The sequence below is a fragment of the Delphinus delphis genome, chromosome 15 (genome assembly GCF_949987515.2).
Source record: "Delphinus delphis chromosome 15, mDelDel1.2, whole genome shotgun sequence".
NCBI classification, from domain to species: domain Eukaryota; kingdom Metazoa; phylum Chordata; class Mammalia; order Artiodactyla; family Delphinidae; genus Delphinus; species Delphinus delphis.
Window position 1 is genome coordinate 67,647,509 of NC_082697.1, and position 18,074 is coordinate 67,665,582.

Consider the following 18,074-nt stretch of genomic DNA (forward strand, 5'->3'; position numbering starts at 1 on the left):
ATTTCAGTGCCACCTGAAATTTAGTTTTAAAAAGAGTACCTGCAAGGCTGCCTGGTCTGGCGGGGCCTGCCCTGGCCTGCGGTACATGCTCAGCATTTCCTGCAGCACCTTCACATGGCTCCGTACCTCCTCCACAGCACTGACTCTCTTGGACACCTTTTCTGATTTTTCTTGTTCCTTTTGGGAGAAAGAGGATGAAGTGAGGGAGTAGAAGCTCTGAAGAAAGCCTGAACAAGCGCCGGGAAAGGGGCGCTGCACTGTGCAGAGCTCAGGGAAGCCACCAAAACATGGAGCGAATGGAGTGTTCACTCAGCAGGTAGAGAAGATGCCCAAGGCCCGGAATTCCTGGGACAGACAATGCAGTTTGGGGAGCTGGGACTACTCCTTTGTACCACCAGCCTAAATCCCTCTGGAAAAGAAATTCCCAAACCTGGATTCTATCCACACCAATACCGGTCGCTGGGATGGAAACTGGTGTCTGTGAAAGCTTTGAGTTCCTAGACGGAAGTACTAGAGAAACACACAGCAGTTTCTGCTTCCAGTCACCACCTTGCTGCCCTTCAGGGAGCCCACAGCTGTTCCCCGGTTCAGGGCTAGGCAGCCATCCCTTCTCCCAGACGACTGTGTACCCACACCCTCCAGCACACACACACATATACACTGTCCAGCCCCTGTCAAGTGCTGCTTCTGCAGAACCCCCTGGAAAATGCCCACCTCCTTGACCAAATTCTTGATCAGCCGGTTTGCAGCCTGAAGATCCTCAGGATGGTTGCTCTTCAGAAGCCTTGTCAGAAGCTGAAGAGGGAACAACACTAGGTGAAACCAATTCCCTCTGTGTCAAACAGCCCAGACTGATAGCACCAGCAACAGCAGAGTCAGCACTAATAACAGCTCGCACATTTTATACGCATTACCTTACCAAATCCTCACAACACGGTAACCTAAGGATTATGACCATCCCCACAGACCACTGGTTTTTCCATGGGGTAGGGCGGTGGATGTCCCCAGGGAACCTCTGGCAAAGTCCGCAGACATTTTCGGTTGTCACAACTGGGGGTACTCCTGGCATCTAGCGGTTAGAGGGATACTGTACACACTCTATCCTACAGTGCCTAACGACCTCCAACAAGAAAGCTAACTGGCCCAAAATGTCAACAGTGCCAAGGCTGTCTTGGACCGCATACTATGATGTGACAGACCTTGGCGATCTCGTCCACCTTATTCCCAACAGGTAGAGGAGTCACTCACTCTTTGTTGGATGGGTGGCAGGACAGGTGGAGATACTGAGTGCCAGGGAGTCTAAGCAGCTGACACAAGACCATCTTTCTGAGAAGTCCATGCCACACCTCCTCCCCCGTTCCTCCCACCCTCTGCAATGGTGAAGCACCTGTAGGAGAGGAGCCAGAGGGAAGGCCGCCCAGAACCCAGCACAGCCCTGCTCACTCTGCCCACAGTGAGCACCTCGATCCAAGGGAAGAGTACAGCTGACAGTTGCAGCTGGAAGGCAGAGGGTACCAGAAGAGACCCCTCCTCGGACTGCAGTCTTCCTGGTTCTACACTCACCAGACCTTGTGAGGGACCAAGAACGCTAATGACTAAAAGCACTGCCACCTTTCAGGGGCACCCTGGAGTTATCCCTGGGTCTTGGCCTAGGTTTGGACCACCTTGCTTTTCCCTTCCCTCTCCTTACTGATGTCTGAGGAGCAACAATTCTGGGAGACAAAAATGGAAGGAAAATGGGTGAGATCATGCTTACTGACACTAAAAAGATCTGAGCCAACATACAACCAATTCTTTACTGCCCACTCTCCTCCCCTGACACCACACTCTGGATATGACCGACGACCCACATTACCCACTAGGGTTATCCTTTCGTACCTTCTTTCCCTCAGGAACACTGAACAGATAAAGTGAAAGATATAAAGAACAGGACACTTATTATTTGGCCCATCCACAAAGAAAACATCCAGACCTTCAGCTACCTCTCTCTGCTCCACAGGGAACTCAAAACCCACCTCCCCACACTCTCCCACACTTTGGTTTGGGGTCAGGGGACATTGCAGGAGAGTCCCTAAAAGAAGGGATCTGTGGGGGTGGGATGAATTGGGAGATTGGGATTGAGATATATATACTAATATGTATAAAATGGACAACAAATAAGAACCTGCTGTGTAAAAAGGTAAATAAAATAAAATACAAAAATTCAAAAAAAAAAAAAGAAGGGGTCTGGTTAGACCCCAGGTAGGCCACCAAGGTCAGGGAGAAGCTCCTTACCTTTGACTTTTCTTCATCGGCATCAAAGATGGAGCTCTTGGGCCAGGGAGAAGGTGGGGGCAAGATTTTATCCACTGGTAGTTTAGGGTCTTGCTTTATGATTCCTAAAACATGCAACTCATGAATATACAGATATAGGTACCCGTTGACTTCAGCAGGATCCAGTATAAAGCCCAGAAACTCCTGGTTCCTGATGTCCCACCAGGAAAACACTGTCAACGACCTTACAGAGATACACCCAGGGTATGATCAAGGCTCTGCATCCTCCCTTGGGAGAATCCATGGAACCAGTACAAACTTGGAGAGGTCAGAGCCAACTAAATCAGAGCAGAACCGGACCGTAAGGCTAGTGGTCAACGGGCCTTACACTATACAAATACTGATCGTTTTATGCAGGTATACAACCTCCCAGAGCCCAGAAATTAGTGTAGAATCCCTAATACTCCTAAAAATGTTGAGTGTATGCGACAGGGAGAAAAATAGTCCATGCTGAATCCAGGCCCCTCCCACAGAGCCCAAGAGAAAAGGAACATGGACTCCCAGCTTCTACACAGGACACACTCTGGGGCTCACAACGCAAGAGGAATAGGCTCATTCTCCAAAGGCCTCACAAAAAGAGAATGGGAGAGGCCTGATGGCCCACTGAAATCCTTCTCTCCCGACAGAAAAGCCTCACACTGCTGGGGGAAGGACACCAAACCTGTTGTCCTTAGAACAGTGGTGAAAACCTACTGAGCTGGAAAAAAAAGAAAAGAAAAGCCTGTGCCCCTGGGGGAGGGGCAGCAACGTGTCCCGGCCCAGACCCGAGTCGGGATGGGACAGCATCACAAACAGGTCCCACCAAGACCAGGGACACATGCCTGCCTGAGACTGAGGCTTACTCACAGCAGAACCAGCACCACCACCACCAGGCTACGGGCACTGAGGAACAAGTAGTAAGGGTCTACTGTCAGGAAAGGCGATGGAATAAGACACCCTCTGAGGTGTAGAGTAAGAGGAAGACCCAAACCTGAGAGTAGAGCAGATACTGAGAGAAACGCTCTAGCAAGTCAGCCTCCACCCTCAACACAAGCTAACACTAGAGGAGTCTGGAACCTGGCATAGTGAGGGTAACTACAGCAACAACCATCTCAAACCTAGCTCAACTCCCGTCAACCGGAAGGAACGGTCTACCCATTTCCAGGGATCAAAATTACTGCGTCAGCCTCTATTGTTGTATCTACTGGACACAAGATCTCCAGCTTTCACCCCAAACTAACAAAGCGTACAAAAAAGCAAGAAGGAACAACTACTGTGAAAAGGGAATGCAACATAAGTAATGGTAGTGAGACCTTGTTTCTTCAGCATCTGGTAAGCATCTCGGATCTTGATGTCTTCTGGAAACCACACTGTCCAACTGAAGAGTATTTCAATGACTCTTCCTTTAACTTTTTCTGTGGTCCAGGAGCCTAGGTACTGAAAAATGAAAGGGAATTACAGAGCTGGAAGGGACTTGGTGAGACGGGAGGGAAGGCGGCAAGACGTAACCTTTAGAGAATGACACAGCTGTTGAGAATACGACATAAACTGGTTAGAACCGATTAGGCCCAAGATGGTGTAAGATTTGGCTTCCAGTAGACCTTGAACTTCAGTATATGCTCATTGTAATACATTAGCTAAACGGCACACCCACAGGTGCCATGACCGTTCAGAGGCTGACCATAAAAGGCCAGAAAGTGAGCGGTGGCCCAATTCCTGGAAATCTCTGCCCCTTCCCCAAAACAGCTGGAATAATCCTCCCACTCGTTAGCCAATGAAATCACCCAACCCATAAAAACTAACCACCCCATATTTCAGGACTGCTCTCACCTTTTGAGACATTCTACCTTTGGAATGTATATCTCTCTAAATAAATCTGTTTTCCCACTTAGTTCTCGGGGCAGAGCCACCTTGCCTGCGCACTTGTATCCCTCACAGGCGTCCTATATTAATAAATCTACTTCTTGCCTATCACTTTGCCTCTTGCTGAACTCCTTCTGTGCAGAGACATAATGAACCTGAGCTTCAGTAAGTCCTGACACCAGGTGATTGATTTTAATTAAAAGACACTGGGTTTGGGACTTCCCTGGTGGCGCAGTGGTTGAGAGTCCGCCTGCCAATGCAAGGAACACGGATTCGAGCCCTGGTCCAGGAAGATCCCACATGCCGCGGAGCAACTAATCTCATGCGCCACAACTACTGAGCCTGTGCTCGGGAGCCTGCAAGCCACAATTACTGAGCCCGCATGCCACAACTACTGGAGCCCGCACACCTAGTGCCCGTGCTCTACAACAGGAGAAGCCACCGCAATGACAAGACCGCGCACCGCAACCAAGAGTAGCCCCCGCTCGCCACAACTAGAGAAAGCTGGTGCGCAAGAACGATGACCCAATGCAGCTGAAAATAAACTAATTAATTAATAATAATGATTAAAAAAAAAAAAGACAGTGGGTTTGAGTCCCAGCCTGTGCATTCAAGTCCCAATCTGAGCTTTGGCTGGGTTCAAATCCCATCCTAGTTGTGCAGTTTCATTAGTAGACTGCCCAGCCCACACTATCACTAAAGAGATGGCCGCTGAGACCCAGAGAAGTGAGCTGCCCAAGGCTGGTAGAGCTGAGGCACAGCTAGAAGACGAATTACCTGGCACCCATTTCCAGGGCTCTTTCTGGGTTTCAAAGAATCAACCTATAAAGCCACTAAAATTAAATCCTACCATATACTGGCCTAGGTTAGAGCCACTGGGGACACTCATTATCTGACTGTGGCAAGTCTAGAATAAAAATGTATTTGGAATGAAAATAAGGTAAAGTGAAAGGAATTGCTGAAACTTAAATGTTTTGAAGAAATAAAATATATATATACATATATATGTATATATATATTTGTGTATATATATATATATATATATATATATATATATATATATTGACCCTTGTTCTCAGTTCCTCCTGGCACAGAATTTCAAAGACCCTAGGAATTTCCTAAGTGACAGGAACGTCTTTTGTTATTTACAATGAGCCCCCATGGACCATACCTGAGTTTCTGCTAAACACTCCTGGTGGGCACTTAGTTTCAAGGGAGGGATTGACCATGTGATTAGAGGGTTGGAACTTTCAGCCCTATCCTGACCTCACCAAGAGGAGAGGGAGGCTGGAGACTGAGTTCAATAACATGGCCAGTGATTAAATTAATCATGCCCACATGATTCCAGATAAAAACTCCGAAACAACCAGGTCCAGAGAGCCTTCTGGTTGAACACATGGATGTGCTGGGAGGGTGGTATGCTCAGGTTCCACAGGAGAGGGCATGGAAGCTCTGCTCCCCCTTCACCCCCAAGACCTTCGCCTATGTATCTCTTGCATTTACATCCTTTACAGTAAAAGAATATTAGTAAGTATAGTGCTTTCCTGTGTTCTGTGAATCTTTCTAGTGAATGACGGAACCTGGCAGAGGCGGTCAGAGGAAGCTCTGAACTTGTAGTTGGTCGGGCAGAAGTGCAAGTAGCTTGGGCATCCCCGAGACTTATGACTGGTGTCTGAGGTAGGTGTAGTCTAGGTAGGACTGAGCTCCTAACCTGTAGGGTCTGTCCTAACTTTGAGTACTTATTTTCAGAAATGAATTAAATCACAGGACACCCAGCTGGTATCAGAATTGCTGGGAAGCAGCAAAGGAAGGTTCCACCAATGTTAGTTACCCGAGAATGGTGTTGCTAAGACACAGGAGAAAAGCTACAGAAGACAAGGAAAGAAGGAAACTTAAAGCTACACCCAACATGTCTTGTTATCTCTACCAGGAAACCTGTGCCCACCAGCTAGGCCCCTCTGTGCTCGCCCCTCTAGGCCACCTGTCTACAAGGCCATTTTTAAAGGGAGAATTTGAAAATGCTAACCATCAAAGGGCAGGGATCAGCTGATGACCATGACCATCATCCTACACCTTGGAGAGGAAAGCTTTCACCTCTCAGCTCTCACAAACCTGGGACAGCCTGGCAGGTTCTATCCATGAGCAGGTCTGCCTCTGGACCAAGAAGGGTGACAGGAGTTTGAAACCTGGGGTGCATGCAGAACAGTGAGCGAAGCCAAGCCCAGGGTACTCACCTTTGGGGACAACACTTTGATGAGCTCGTTCAGGAAGCGGAACTTGGCCACCTCATTGTGGAACTTCTCCCCACAGTGGTTCACACACACCTCCAGCACCTGTGCAGATACAGGACCCCCATGAGAAGGGGAAACCATTGGCTCCAGGGCTCATTTCAAACCTGGTAAGTATTTGCTGAAATCATGGCTCAAGACTGAGGACACTAAAGATTGGGAGAAAGGGTGACACTTTTAGATTAAGAAAAAAAAGAACCTGTTTGCTCTTGTTGTAACTGACAGGTTTGTGCCCAGGAAATAGCTCAGTGGGGTACTCTGAGGTCACCCCACCTTTTTTTTTTTTTTAAATATTTATTTATTTATTTGGCTGTGCCAGGTCCTAGCTGTGGCTCGCGGGATGTTCGTTGCCATGTGCTGGATCTTTGTTGTGGCGTGTGGGATCTTTTAGTTGCAGCATGCGGGATCTTCTAGTTGCGGCATGTGGGATCCAGTTCCCCGACCAGGGATCGAACCCCAGCCCCCTGCATTGGGAGCGTGGAGCCCCAACCGCTGGACCACCAGGGAAGTCCCTCACCCCACCTTTTAAGGAGACCCTTTGGGCAGGTGAAAGCAGTCAGAGAATCACTTCCTTCTTTCTCCTTCGAGGCGGAAATTGGGCGTGGAATACCCAAGAACTGTTAAACTACGGGCTACCTACTGGCACTTGAGTGACAAATTGCGCCTGTAAATGTCTTCTTTGGTCCACAATCTTGTTTAACATTTCAAATCAGTCACCAATATTGAAAAATTCAGAGAATTCATATATTTAAAAATCTAGATTCCCAGTTTCTCTTAAACAGAAGTCCTAGCAACACTGGGCCCAAACTCACGCCTGGCAACAGCCAGCAGGTCCTGCACTGTAGCCGCCCTCTTTAGACTGGGCATGGGCTCTCCAGTTCCTTGGTCCCCACCCAGCAGCTCATTCACTTATGTTACCAATCTGGCCCTGTGGGACTTGACCTTGCCAGCCCGGGTCTAAAAAGGGCGAAAAGATATAAAGCCTTCCTTTCCTTCTCGCAAAGTGGGCTCAATACTACTCTCCAGAAACAGATCTAGAATGGGGCGATCTGAGCCCGGAACTCCCTCCAGCCTGCTTTCTCAAGGCCAGTGAAGGCGAACTTCTCAGAGCCTCTTCCCCACAGAAACGCTAGCCTCAGGACAGGAGAGCTTAGGCTAAGGGGCAAGCCGAACTCACCGTTAAGGCATAAAGAGCTTCTTTCTCTTGTGGAGACTGGATCTTGTGGGCCAGTAGCCAAGGTGCATGGGTTGAACTAAGGGAAAACAAAGACACCTGGACTCTGGGCGGAGAGGAACACACCAGTCTGGCTGAGCACACCCAGTAAAGTCCCCTCTCCTCCAGGAGCTCGGGTCCCAGAGCAGAGGTGGGATGTGACTGCACACGGCCAGGCATGAGCCCCTGAAGGCGGCCGACTCCCACCCACCCTTCTCATAGCTACACTTCCAGGGCACACCATCCTCTCCCCAGTCAACCCACCCCTACAACTTCCAGACCTGTGAGTAACTTGGTCGTGAGCAGCACAGACCTTGTCTGTCATATGACAACTGCTCAGTTAACACTAGAGCAGAAAATGTGATCAACCTTCTTGCTCGTTTCAAAATGAATATTCAGCAACATGGAGATAAAACATCCGGATGACTGACTCATTTCTTAAGTTCCTATCCAGATACTTTAGAAACCAAATTCAACAAAATCTTACCCCTTTTCCCCCTGCTTTTCCTTAAGAAAGACTGCATTTAAATTATGGAGAACACACTGATCTTTCACATTGCTGCGTACCCTAGCTACATTCTGTCCCTAACATTCAGAGACCTCCTCAGGAGCAGTGTTTCATAACACTATTTAAAATGTATTAAGTAGCTGCCAGTTACAAACTGACTATTTGTTTTTTAGAAAACCACATGAATTTGCTATTTCTAGAAAAATAATGTACTCAGTAGGTCACGGAGGGAGAAAAAAACGAAACAACAATCTATGCTACGTGAAACAATCCTGAGAAACAAAGGCATGCACAGTCTGAGGTGCCCCCAAAGTCAAGCACGTGTGCGAAGTCACCTTACCCACTGGGATCAGTGTTCACTTGGTCACAGAAATTCTGAATAGCTGACCAATCCTGTTCTGACATGCTTGGGTCTGTGGCTTTATCTGTCAAGGAAATAAAAAATAAAATTAAAGTATAATAAAGAGAAACAAACACCTCTCCACACCACTAGCCCCCCAAATATGACAACAGCCAAGGACTGTGACATCACCTCTAGGGGATCAGACCCAGGGAGCAGACAGCTGAAAGGGACAGGGGCCTGTACTCATCATCACTGTCAGGCACAGTGTCTGGCCCATGATACGGCCTCAGCGACTGTTTGCTGACTGAATGAACAGCTCAACTGGTTAACACGCTACTGTCCTGAAAGGGGCTCCATTCCCAGTGCAGGGGATGGCCTGTGTGCACCTTCTTCATGCCCGTGTCAGGACTCCCCCACTTTGGCCCTGCAATGAGGACGGGCTTGGGCCAGCATCTGGGCGTGGGCCAGAACCTGTAAGCTTCTTAGCCATGTGACAGGAAGACTAGAACATACAATGAAGCCCTGAGCGGCTCCCACCATATCCTCAAAGTAACAGGCCTAAATCTGAGCCTCCTTTTTCTGAAATCTCCTGACCATCCTAAGTAAGAAGCTTCTCCACATGTCAGCGGCTTATCCAGTCTGACAAGAGGACCTCCTTGTCTTCACTCCTCAAAATGCTATTTCTCTCTGCTACCATACACATGGCCAAGGAACCCAGATCTAGTCACGCTAGGGTCTCCCCCATTGGAACATTCATATTCGGATGAAATATGAGGACACGGAGCATGAAGAGCACGAGGGCACAGCCAGGAGCAGGAGATACCTGGAGAAAGAGGGATTGTCAGAAGGCCTAATGTTGAGACCATGCTCCACGGAAGGGAGGGGCAATCCTTGACTTCCTGGAATAAGGGGTTGTGTGTATCCTTCCTGGTGCTTGACGGTAGCAGCTTCCTCCTCTCCTCCCACTGCTGCTGCCAGAATCCGCAGCCAGCAACCCAACAAGGATGCCCATTCCACACGCCCCGCCCGCAGACTGAACCAGGCCACATTCTCACAAAGGAGTTGCTGAGACTGTCTTCATCCTGCCCTTTCATAACATTTCCCTTACTCCCCACTGTCCAGCCTGTCCTGGCCTACCTGGCTCTCCAGTGAAATATCTTACTGGTCCTGACAGAGAAGCTCTTTCAAGCTCTGCAAATAAGTAATTCTTATGGTCACATCTCTGACACTATTCCTCTTGCCTGAACGTCCACTTCTCTCCTCTCAAAATCCTATCCATTCTTCAAGGCCACTCTGAATTTCCGTCTCCTCCCAAAACCCTCCTCCCACTGCTCCAGCCCCTACTAATTCTCCTCCCTTCTGATCACTTAAGACTACACAGTCATCCAGAGTTTAACTTTTCCAGACAGCAGTCACATTTATGTCATGCAGAAGTCATGTGCCCCACAGCTCAACAATGAGATTCAGAGGACAGGTACTCAATCCCCCATCTTCCCACCCACCAACTCCATCCTAAGTGAAAAAAGACAACAAAGGAGAGCAAAGGAATTAGATGATCAATTCCCATATGCCCCTCACCTTTTTCCTCCTCAAAGCTCTTTCCCTATGTTCCATCTCTCAAAATGCCGTTCACCTTTCGAGTCCCAATTCAAATGCCACTTCATAAAGACTTTCTTAATCTTTCTATCTCCCACCCCCACAAAACAGAAGCCATCCCTTTCTTCTCAGAAGGCCCACATCTTATCTGCTCTTTCAGGATGGGGATCTCCAGCTCCATCCCTTACTAGTTACATGTCCTTGGGCTCTCTGAGCCTCAGTTTCCTCAACTATAAAATAAGGAAAATAGTACCCTCCTCATGGGATAACCATGAGATTTTTAAAAGACAGTGTCTAAAGTACTCAGTATAGCAGCAAACATTAAGTAATCAATAAAAGATAGCTAATCTTATAATAGTCTCTGCCTTTACTTTAGTATGTACACATGACTTATTACACTTAAACTTCAAAAGTTTATTCAAAATGAAGGCAGAGGGACTTCCCTGGTGGTCCAGTGGGTAAGACTCCATGCTCCCAATGCAGGGGGCCCGGGTTCAATCCCTGGTGGGGGGACTAGATCCTGCATGCATGCCACAACTAAGAAGTCTGCATGCCGCAACTAAAGATCCCACATGCCACAATGAAGATCCCGCATGCCGCAACTAAGACACAGCAGAGCCTAAATAAATAAATATTAAAAAAAAAAAGTTGGTAGCAACATATTCAGTAAATGTTAAAAAAAAAAAACGAAGGCAGGGGCTTCCCTGGTGGCGCAGTGGTTGAGAGTCCGCCTGCTGATGCAGGGGACACGGGTTCGTGCCCCGGTCCAGGAGGATCCCACATGCCGCGGAGCGGCTGGGCCCGTGAGCCATGGCCGCTGAGCCTGCGCGTCTGGAGCCTGTGCTCCGCAACGGGAGAAGCCAACAGTGAGAGGCCCGCGTACCGCAAAAAAAAAAAAACAAAAAAAAAACGAAGGCAGAAGCCATGTTTCCTATAGTGCTTAGTACAATGCCATACCCATAGGCACAAAATAATTACTCATGAAATAAACTTAAGGCAGTGATTTCCAGACAGTCTGATTAAGGAGATCTGACTCATCTAAGATAATTCTTTACCCTTTAAGCTTCATTAAGTTTCACTTCACTACAAGGTCAAGCTTGACACCTAAAAGGCATTCAGACCTCAACACTTGACTCTACGCCCTAGTGGCAGAGAAGAGCAGGCAGGACCCCAATTCACCATGCAGAATCCAGCTCTCTCCGTCCTCCCCTACTGCCAGGTCACCAGTTTTTCCAAAGAAAGGAAGGAAAAAACCTCTATAAGGTTAAATAATGTTCTAAACCCTTAACCAAGGCAAAGCAGCAAAAAGATCTATAAAGTGTAAGTTATTTTATTTGCTATATCTTATATGACAAGGATTCCCTCAAGGTTTTTCATAGCTCCCAAATAATAGCAATAATAGTAATAGCTGCCCTCCCACCCCGCTTTGTTTTTGCTGTGGGTCAGACATGATGCTGAGTGTTTTCCAAGCATCCTTTCCTGTAAACCTCAGAACAACTGAAGTTGGTACTATTACCTCACCACTGAAGAAACCTGCCCAGCCACAAAGCTAGAAAATGGCAAAAATTCAATCCCAGGTCTGCCTGATTCCAGGGCCCAAATGTTTCTCAGGGTTAAGTCTTCAGTTCCTTGGCAAAGGCAGGGCCTCTTTTGGGAACTAGCTTCTTTGACTTTCTTACCACTAAGTTATCAGCTCCCTAAGGCAGGAAGAAGGTCTGTCCCATTCACCTTCCCATCTCCAGCACCCAGAATAGTCATCAGCATGGATATCTACTAATGAATGAATGATTCATCTTTTACTATGCAGAGTCTGGCCAGTTGGCTGCACATATTGCTGACACCAGGAGATGGCTATTCCAGTTCTGAACTAACTGGATCTCTGAACACCTAATTCCATCCTGCCAAGCTATTTCAGTGGCTTTGAGCAGCTCTAGAGAAAATGACCCCCAGAGGACCAGTAGCTCGGTCTGATCAGCCCAGAGCAACCCTCCACGTCTGTTTGACTCCAATTTGCCCCAAGGAGTGGCTAGGAGTCAGACAGGGCTGGCCAGGTAAAAACTCAAAAAACCTCTACTCTGGGACTTCCCTGGTGGCACAGTGATTAAGACTCCACGCTCCCAATGCAGGGGGCCCAGGTTCCATCCCTGGTCAGGGAACTAGATCCCACATGTATGCCGCAGCTAAGAAGTCCGCATGCTGCAACAAAGTTCCCGCATGCTACAATGAAGACCCCGCGTGATGCAACTAAGAAGCCCGCGAGCTGCAGCTAAGACCCAGCGCAATCAAATAAAATTAATTAATTAATTTTTTTAAAGAAACAAAACCCTGGGCTTCCCTGGTGGCGCAGTGGTTGAGAGTCCGCCTGCCGATGCAGGGGACACGGGTTCGTGCCCCGGTCCGGGAAGATCCCACATGCCGCGGAGCGGCTGGGCCCGTGAGCCATGGCCGCTGAGCCTGTGCGTCCGGAGCCTGTGCTCCACAACGGGAGAGGCCACAACAGTGAGAGGCCCGTGTACTGCAAAAAAAACACAAAAAAACACTCTACTTTGCTTCACCTATCACTGCCCCATCAAGAACGGCTATCACTGGCTTCCCTGGTGGTGCAGTGGTTAAGAATCCGCCTGCCAATGCAGGAGACACAGGCTCGAGCCCTGGTCCAGGAAGATCCCACATGCCGCGGAGCAACTAAGCCCATGCACCACGACTACTGAAGCCCGCACACCCTAGAGCCCGTGCGCTGCAACAAGAGAAGCCACCGCAATGAGAAGCCTGCGCACCGCAACGAAGAGTAGCCCCCGTTCGCTGCAACTGAGAAAGCCCACATGCTGCAACGAAGATCCAATGCAGCCATAAATAAATAAATTAATTAAATAAAATAAAAGCATTTATCTCATCACAAATGCCTTTATCATTAAAAAGAATGGCTATCCTGGGCACCAAGGTGGTTTATTTAGCTGGCACTCGGGCAGGACAAATATAGGACTACTGCCATATATTTGCTTAATAAAAGCAATGTTTGTATGCATTTCAAGTCTGCTACAGCAGGGGTCCCCAACCTCCGGGTGGACCTTACTGGGTCTCAGCCTGTAAGGAACTGGGCCACACAGCAGGGGGTGAGCAGCGGGCTAGAGAGCAAAGCCTCATCTGCCGCTCCCCCATCGCTGGCATTACCTCCTGAAGCATCCACCCACCCCCAGCCCCCCTTTACTCCCCCGTCCGTGGAAAAACCGTCTTCCACGAAACCAGTCCCTGGTGCCAAAAAGGTTGGGGACCGCTGTGCTACAGGGTGAGAGGTATTAAGAAAACAGCTGAGGGGGACTTCCCTGGTGGTCCAGTGGTTAAGACTCTGCACTTCCACCGCAGGGAAGATCCTGCATGCCATGCAGTTCAGCACGGTGCACTCACCCACCAAAAAAATTTTTTTAAAAAGAAAGATCGAAAAAAAAAGAGAAGAAGAAGAAGGAAAGAAAACAGCTGAGCCCTCCACCTGTGAATGAAATGATTCATCTTTTTTTGGCCATGCTGTGGGTTTGTGGGATCTTAGTTCCCCGACCAGGGATCGAACCCTGGCCACAGCAATGAGAGCACTGAGTCCCAACCCCGGGACCATCAGGGAATCCCCTGAAATGGTTCATCTAACAGTGACTAATTCAAAAGTCAAATCATCTCACGTCAGCTGCCACCCAACCACCAGGGTCATGACCCTGGCGCTAGAGCAGCCTGTGCTAGTAAAGGGAGCCCTGAGGCTGTGGGGAGCACTCACTTTGAGAACACTTAGAACTCAGCCCCGTAGCAGTGCTCACTGCATGGGGGAATCCTACATGGGGTACACATCGACCCCTATATCCAGCAATCATTCAATTAAGCACACGCTGAAAGCCCAAGCAAGACCCGCCACAGGAATGACCTACACTTGGGCTCCAAGATAACCCTTGAGAAGCTGGGAGAGTATAAATAGAGCCACTCCCATCCCCAAAGGAGGCATGAAAGCGAGGCTAGGGGACAGGACTTTTCACCTGGGAGTAGGTCCGAGTGGAAGAAGAGAGAGATTTACTGAGCAGCCTGCCTTACCTTTACTTAAGCTACTGCCTCCTTGGCAGCACTACCAGAGCTAGAGACCAGGAGGCCCCAGGGCTGCTGTTAATAGCACAAGACTCTCAGCAACCCGAAGTGTCCACTAACAAGGAACTGGTTAAACAGAGCATAGCACCCCAAGGAATGGGGCACACGAGGCGTTTCATTAACAAGAACGAGGCAGCTCTAAATGCAGTCATTGGAACAATGCCCAAAATAAACTAAGTGGGGTAAGAAAAGCTGCAAAATGCCCAGAAGCTGCTACTTTTGTTTCTTTTTTTCATTCTTGAGACGTTTATTAAAATAATACATTCAGGGGAAAAAAATCAATACAATTGTATACATCATTACTGAAAACTGTATACCATCATACAAGAAAGGATTTTATTTTGGGAAATCGATTCCTAATTTATGGCAAGTTTTACTTTCAGAAATAAAACCACAAAACAACACAATCTAATTCAATCTTAAAGGCTGGCATGCTGAGCAAGGAATGTTCTTATTCTTTGTAGGAGCTCCTTCTTTACTCCGTCAGGTACCAGGGCTCTGCCTTTCGGTGTGACTTCAGCTACCAAGTCATCAACAGTACTGTGTTCTAGTCCTTTTTCTTTTTTTTTTTGCAGTACGCAGGCCTCTCACCGTTGTGGCCTCCCCCGCTCACGGGCCCAGCCGCTCCGTGGCATGTGGGATCCTCCCAGACCGGGGCACGAACCCCTGTCCCCTGCATTGGCAGGCGGACTCTCAACCACTGCGCCACCAGGGAAGCCCTAGTCCTTTTTCTTTAATTACCTCTTTACAGTGTGCCTTCAACTGATCCTTCCAGCCACATTCAATTAATTTGGCTCTCAGCAACTCTTTGAGGCGTTCTCTTTCTCCAGTTTCTATCAACTTTTGGTTAATGGCTGCTCTCATCTGCGCATCTTTGTTCATCTTGCTAACCACACTCTTCAGCTGCCTGGACCTAGACCCTCAGTAGCTTGCGCACCAAAGCACACAGAAAGCTAGCACACCTGCTACTTGTATTTTTAAAGCATGAACTTCTGCTGAAACAGCTTCCTAGGTCTGACGTTTTTCTTTTCTTTTTTGGTAACACAACATGAGTTACTCTCTGCCACTCCCAACTAAGAAGACTAATGATAATAATAGCCAACACTGTGTGCCAGGCAGTATCCTGAGCGCTTCACATGTACTAACTCCTCTTAAGCCCTGAGACGGACATGGTATTTTACATTCCGATCTTAGAGGCACAGCTGCCTTGCCTGCTGAGGTAAGACCTGCCAGTGAGCTGAGCTCGGCAGTCCCCAGACCCCCCCAGAGTGACTTCCTTCTCCATCCAGTCCAGACTCACGGTGCTTTCCTTCAACGACACTCCTGTCCTTGCCCCACCACCAGCCCTTCTACCCCTTGTCCTCCCACGTACCACCTCCACTGCGCCCCAGCCCCCCAGAAGTCTGGTTTACACAGTTCACTTTCTCTGCCCTATGGAGGGGCGGGGGCGGGGAGGTGCAAGTCCCACAGCCACGAAGATTACAAGATACATTTCTGCAGTCCACTCCACACTCCAGAGCCCAGACTCAGAGGATCTCAGGTGGGGAGGGGAGAGGTGAGTCTGCCCTCTCTGCCAGGGCACATCTGGTAACGTCTGGAGGCATTTTTGGTTGTCGAGACTGGGGAGTGGGTGTGTGCTGTTGGTACAGGTTCTAGCCCTACCTGAACAACTGGAAGATCTCACAACTCGGGGACCACACTGGCTGGCCTAAAACAGCTGGAGCTTCAGGACCCCCTCCTTGAGCAGCCACGGTTCCCTTCTTCTCCCCAACCTGTGTCGGCCGCTAGCTGGCCTCTAACTCGGCCCACTTGATTTTGCAACTCCACTGCCTCCTAGTCAACCACCTTCTGTCCCCACCATTTAGCACTAAGGTATTTCAGTAACCTTTTAGTCGCCAAATTCGAAGTTCCCCCTCCTCCTTCCTCCTCCTACTCTCTCTCTCAGCAGCAAAACCACCTACCAACTACATCCACCTGCAGCTCCCCACCGTCCAAGCTTCCCCCTCCACGCCCAGCCTGTAGCCTCCGCCTTCTGTCTCCAGGCTGCTTTTCCCACCTGCTTCATCCATGTTGAGATTCTCCATGCTCCATCTGCAAACCTCTACTCTTCCTAACGGGCACAGCCTCCCTGGACAAGCTCGCTGCCAATGAACTGAAGGTCCCAAGTTGACCTCCAGCTCTTACCCTCTCTGGAGCCAACCAACTGCCCAGAGAGGTTCTCTTTGTGCCACAAGCACCTCAAACTCCACAAGTCAACAAGTGAGACATCTGTAACCAACCAGTTACCTGAGCCTGAAACCTGGGATCCATCCTAAACGCCTCCTGGTCTCTGGCCTCTATTCTAATGCATCGAACCTGCTGATTGTACTAGCTAATTATTTCTACTCTCCATCCCAATACCTTTGTCCTATTTCACCCCCGACACACTACCAGAAGAGCTTTTCATCTACTCTCTCTGCCTGAACTCGCCAATCCCTAACCAATTCGTCTCTTCTCACGGCTGCAGGTGATGCTTTTAACAAGTGTACTTGATCAGTCCCCGGCTGAAAACGCCAACATCCTCTCCCCTACTGCAACAGGGATAAACTGAACTCCTTTCTGCAACATACAAGACCCTTGAAGATCTCACCCCAATTAGCAGTGCAGCCTCTTTATGCTTTGCACTCCTGCAGTAATGACCTCCTTCTTCCCAGAATGCTCCACACCCTCCTGTTCCCCCAGCTTTTGCACATGCAGTTTCCTGCATCCGAAACGCTGTCGCCTCCATTGTCCACTCAAATGCTATGTCCCCTGAGACAATGCCCAGGTAAACAAACCCAACTCCCACCACCGCACTTTAAACCCGGCTCCCTCCCAATCTTCAGTTAATGTAACAAGGTGCTGTTATTGTCGCCTTGTACCACCCACTTAAAAATGTCTTTGTGAGCAAGGACCCTGTGTTACGCATCTCAGTACTCCCAGCACCCAGCAGAGCCCAATACAAGGAGCATATGCTTTATTCTCTTGGAATTTCGAGTCCCCACCGGTAACGTAGGAACAAAAACGACTCTTAACGACTGCCGTGAGTCTTCCAGGAGACAATACACATAAGAAACCCGGCCACAACCAACATGCACAAGAGGTGTAAAGGGCTTGTTTTGACATTAAAGTCGGCAGCCAGAGACAGCTCCTTCCCAGAGGATGGGTATGTTGCACAACTGAGGAAGTCGAAAGGTCCCCATCTGTAAAACGAGGTTAAAAACAGAAGCTGTCTCTTGGGGTCGTAATGAGGATTAACAGTGGCTGAAATGCTTTTCAACACAGTGCTTGGCATAAAAGCAAAGCTCAATAAACCTTAGCCATTATGTTGTTAACAGTGTTTATGCACCGCGACTGGGGGAGGTTGGGAGGAGGAGGGGGAGCAGGGCGCCCAGCCTCGGGTTCGCAGCCCTGGCGGATTCCTGGGACTCCTCTCGGGGCCTCCCCGCGGCGATCCTCCCACCCGCGCCGGGCCCAGCCCTCCTCCCCGGGCGCCGGCCTCCCGCGGCCACCTGGCCGGCCGCCGGTCTCAGAAGAAAGGCCCAGGGAGGCGGGAAGCCAGGCCTCACGTGGGGCGCTGGGCCCGCGCCGAGGGGCGGCCCTGGCTACTCACTGAGCCACAGCTCCAGCGCCGCCGCCGGCCCCGGGGGCCCCTCGGCCGACTCGGCCCCCGCCGCGGCCCCGGCCCCCGCCGCCACCGCCGTCGCCGTCGCCGCCATAGGCCCAGCCCCGCAGCCGAGGCCGCGGCCGCCCCTGCCCTTCAGCCGCCGGCGTCTGGAGTGTTCCTGGGCTGCCGACGCGGCAGGCGAGGGTCGGCACGTGATGGGACGG

General features: G+C 49.5%; 1 protein-coding gene across 2 annotated transcripts in view; it reads right to left on the reverse strand.

Annotated features, from left to right (window-relative positions):
* Positions 1-18,028, reverse strand: part of GGA2 (golgi associated, gamma adaptin ear containing, ARF binding protein 2) — a 30,326-nt gene extending 12,298 nt beyond the window's left edge. Inside the window, exons 1-8 of one of the 2 annotated variants that reach the window (XM_060031899.1) lie at positions 17,857-18,028; positions 8,505-8,589; positions 7,621-7,696; positions 6,390-6,488; positions 3,606-3,729; positions 2,275-2,378; positions 715-795; positions 40-177 (exon numbers count right to left, since the gene is read on the reverse strand). In XM_060031899.1, coding sequence (XP_059887882.1) covers positions 40-177; positions 715-795; positions 2,275-2,378; positions 3,606-3,729; positions 6,390-6,488; positions 7,621-7,696; positions 8,505-8,589; positions 17,857-17,962 — 813 coding nt within the window. In that variant the 5' untranslated portion in view covers positions 17,963-18,028. The remainder of the gene's footprint in view (positions 1-39; positions 178-714; positions 796-2,274; positions 2,379-3,605; positions 3,730-6,389; positions 6,489-7,620; positions 7,697-8,504; positions 8,590-17,856) is intronic. The other variant, XM_060031898.1, reaches the window with a different exon arrangement.
* Between the last annotated feature and the right edge of the window lie 46 nt (positions 18,029-18,074).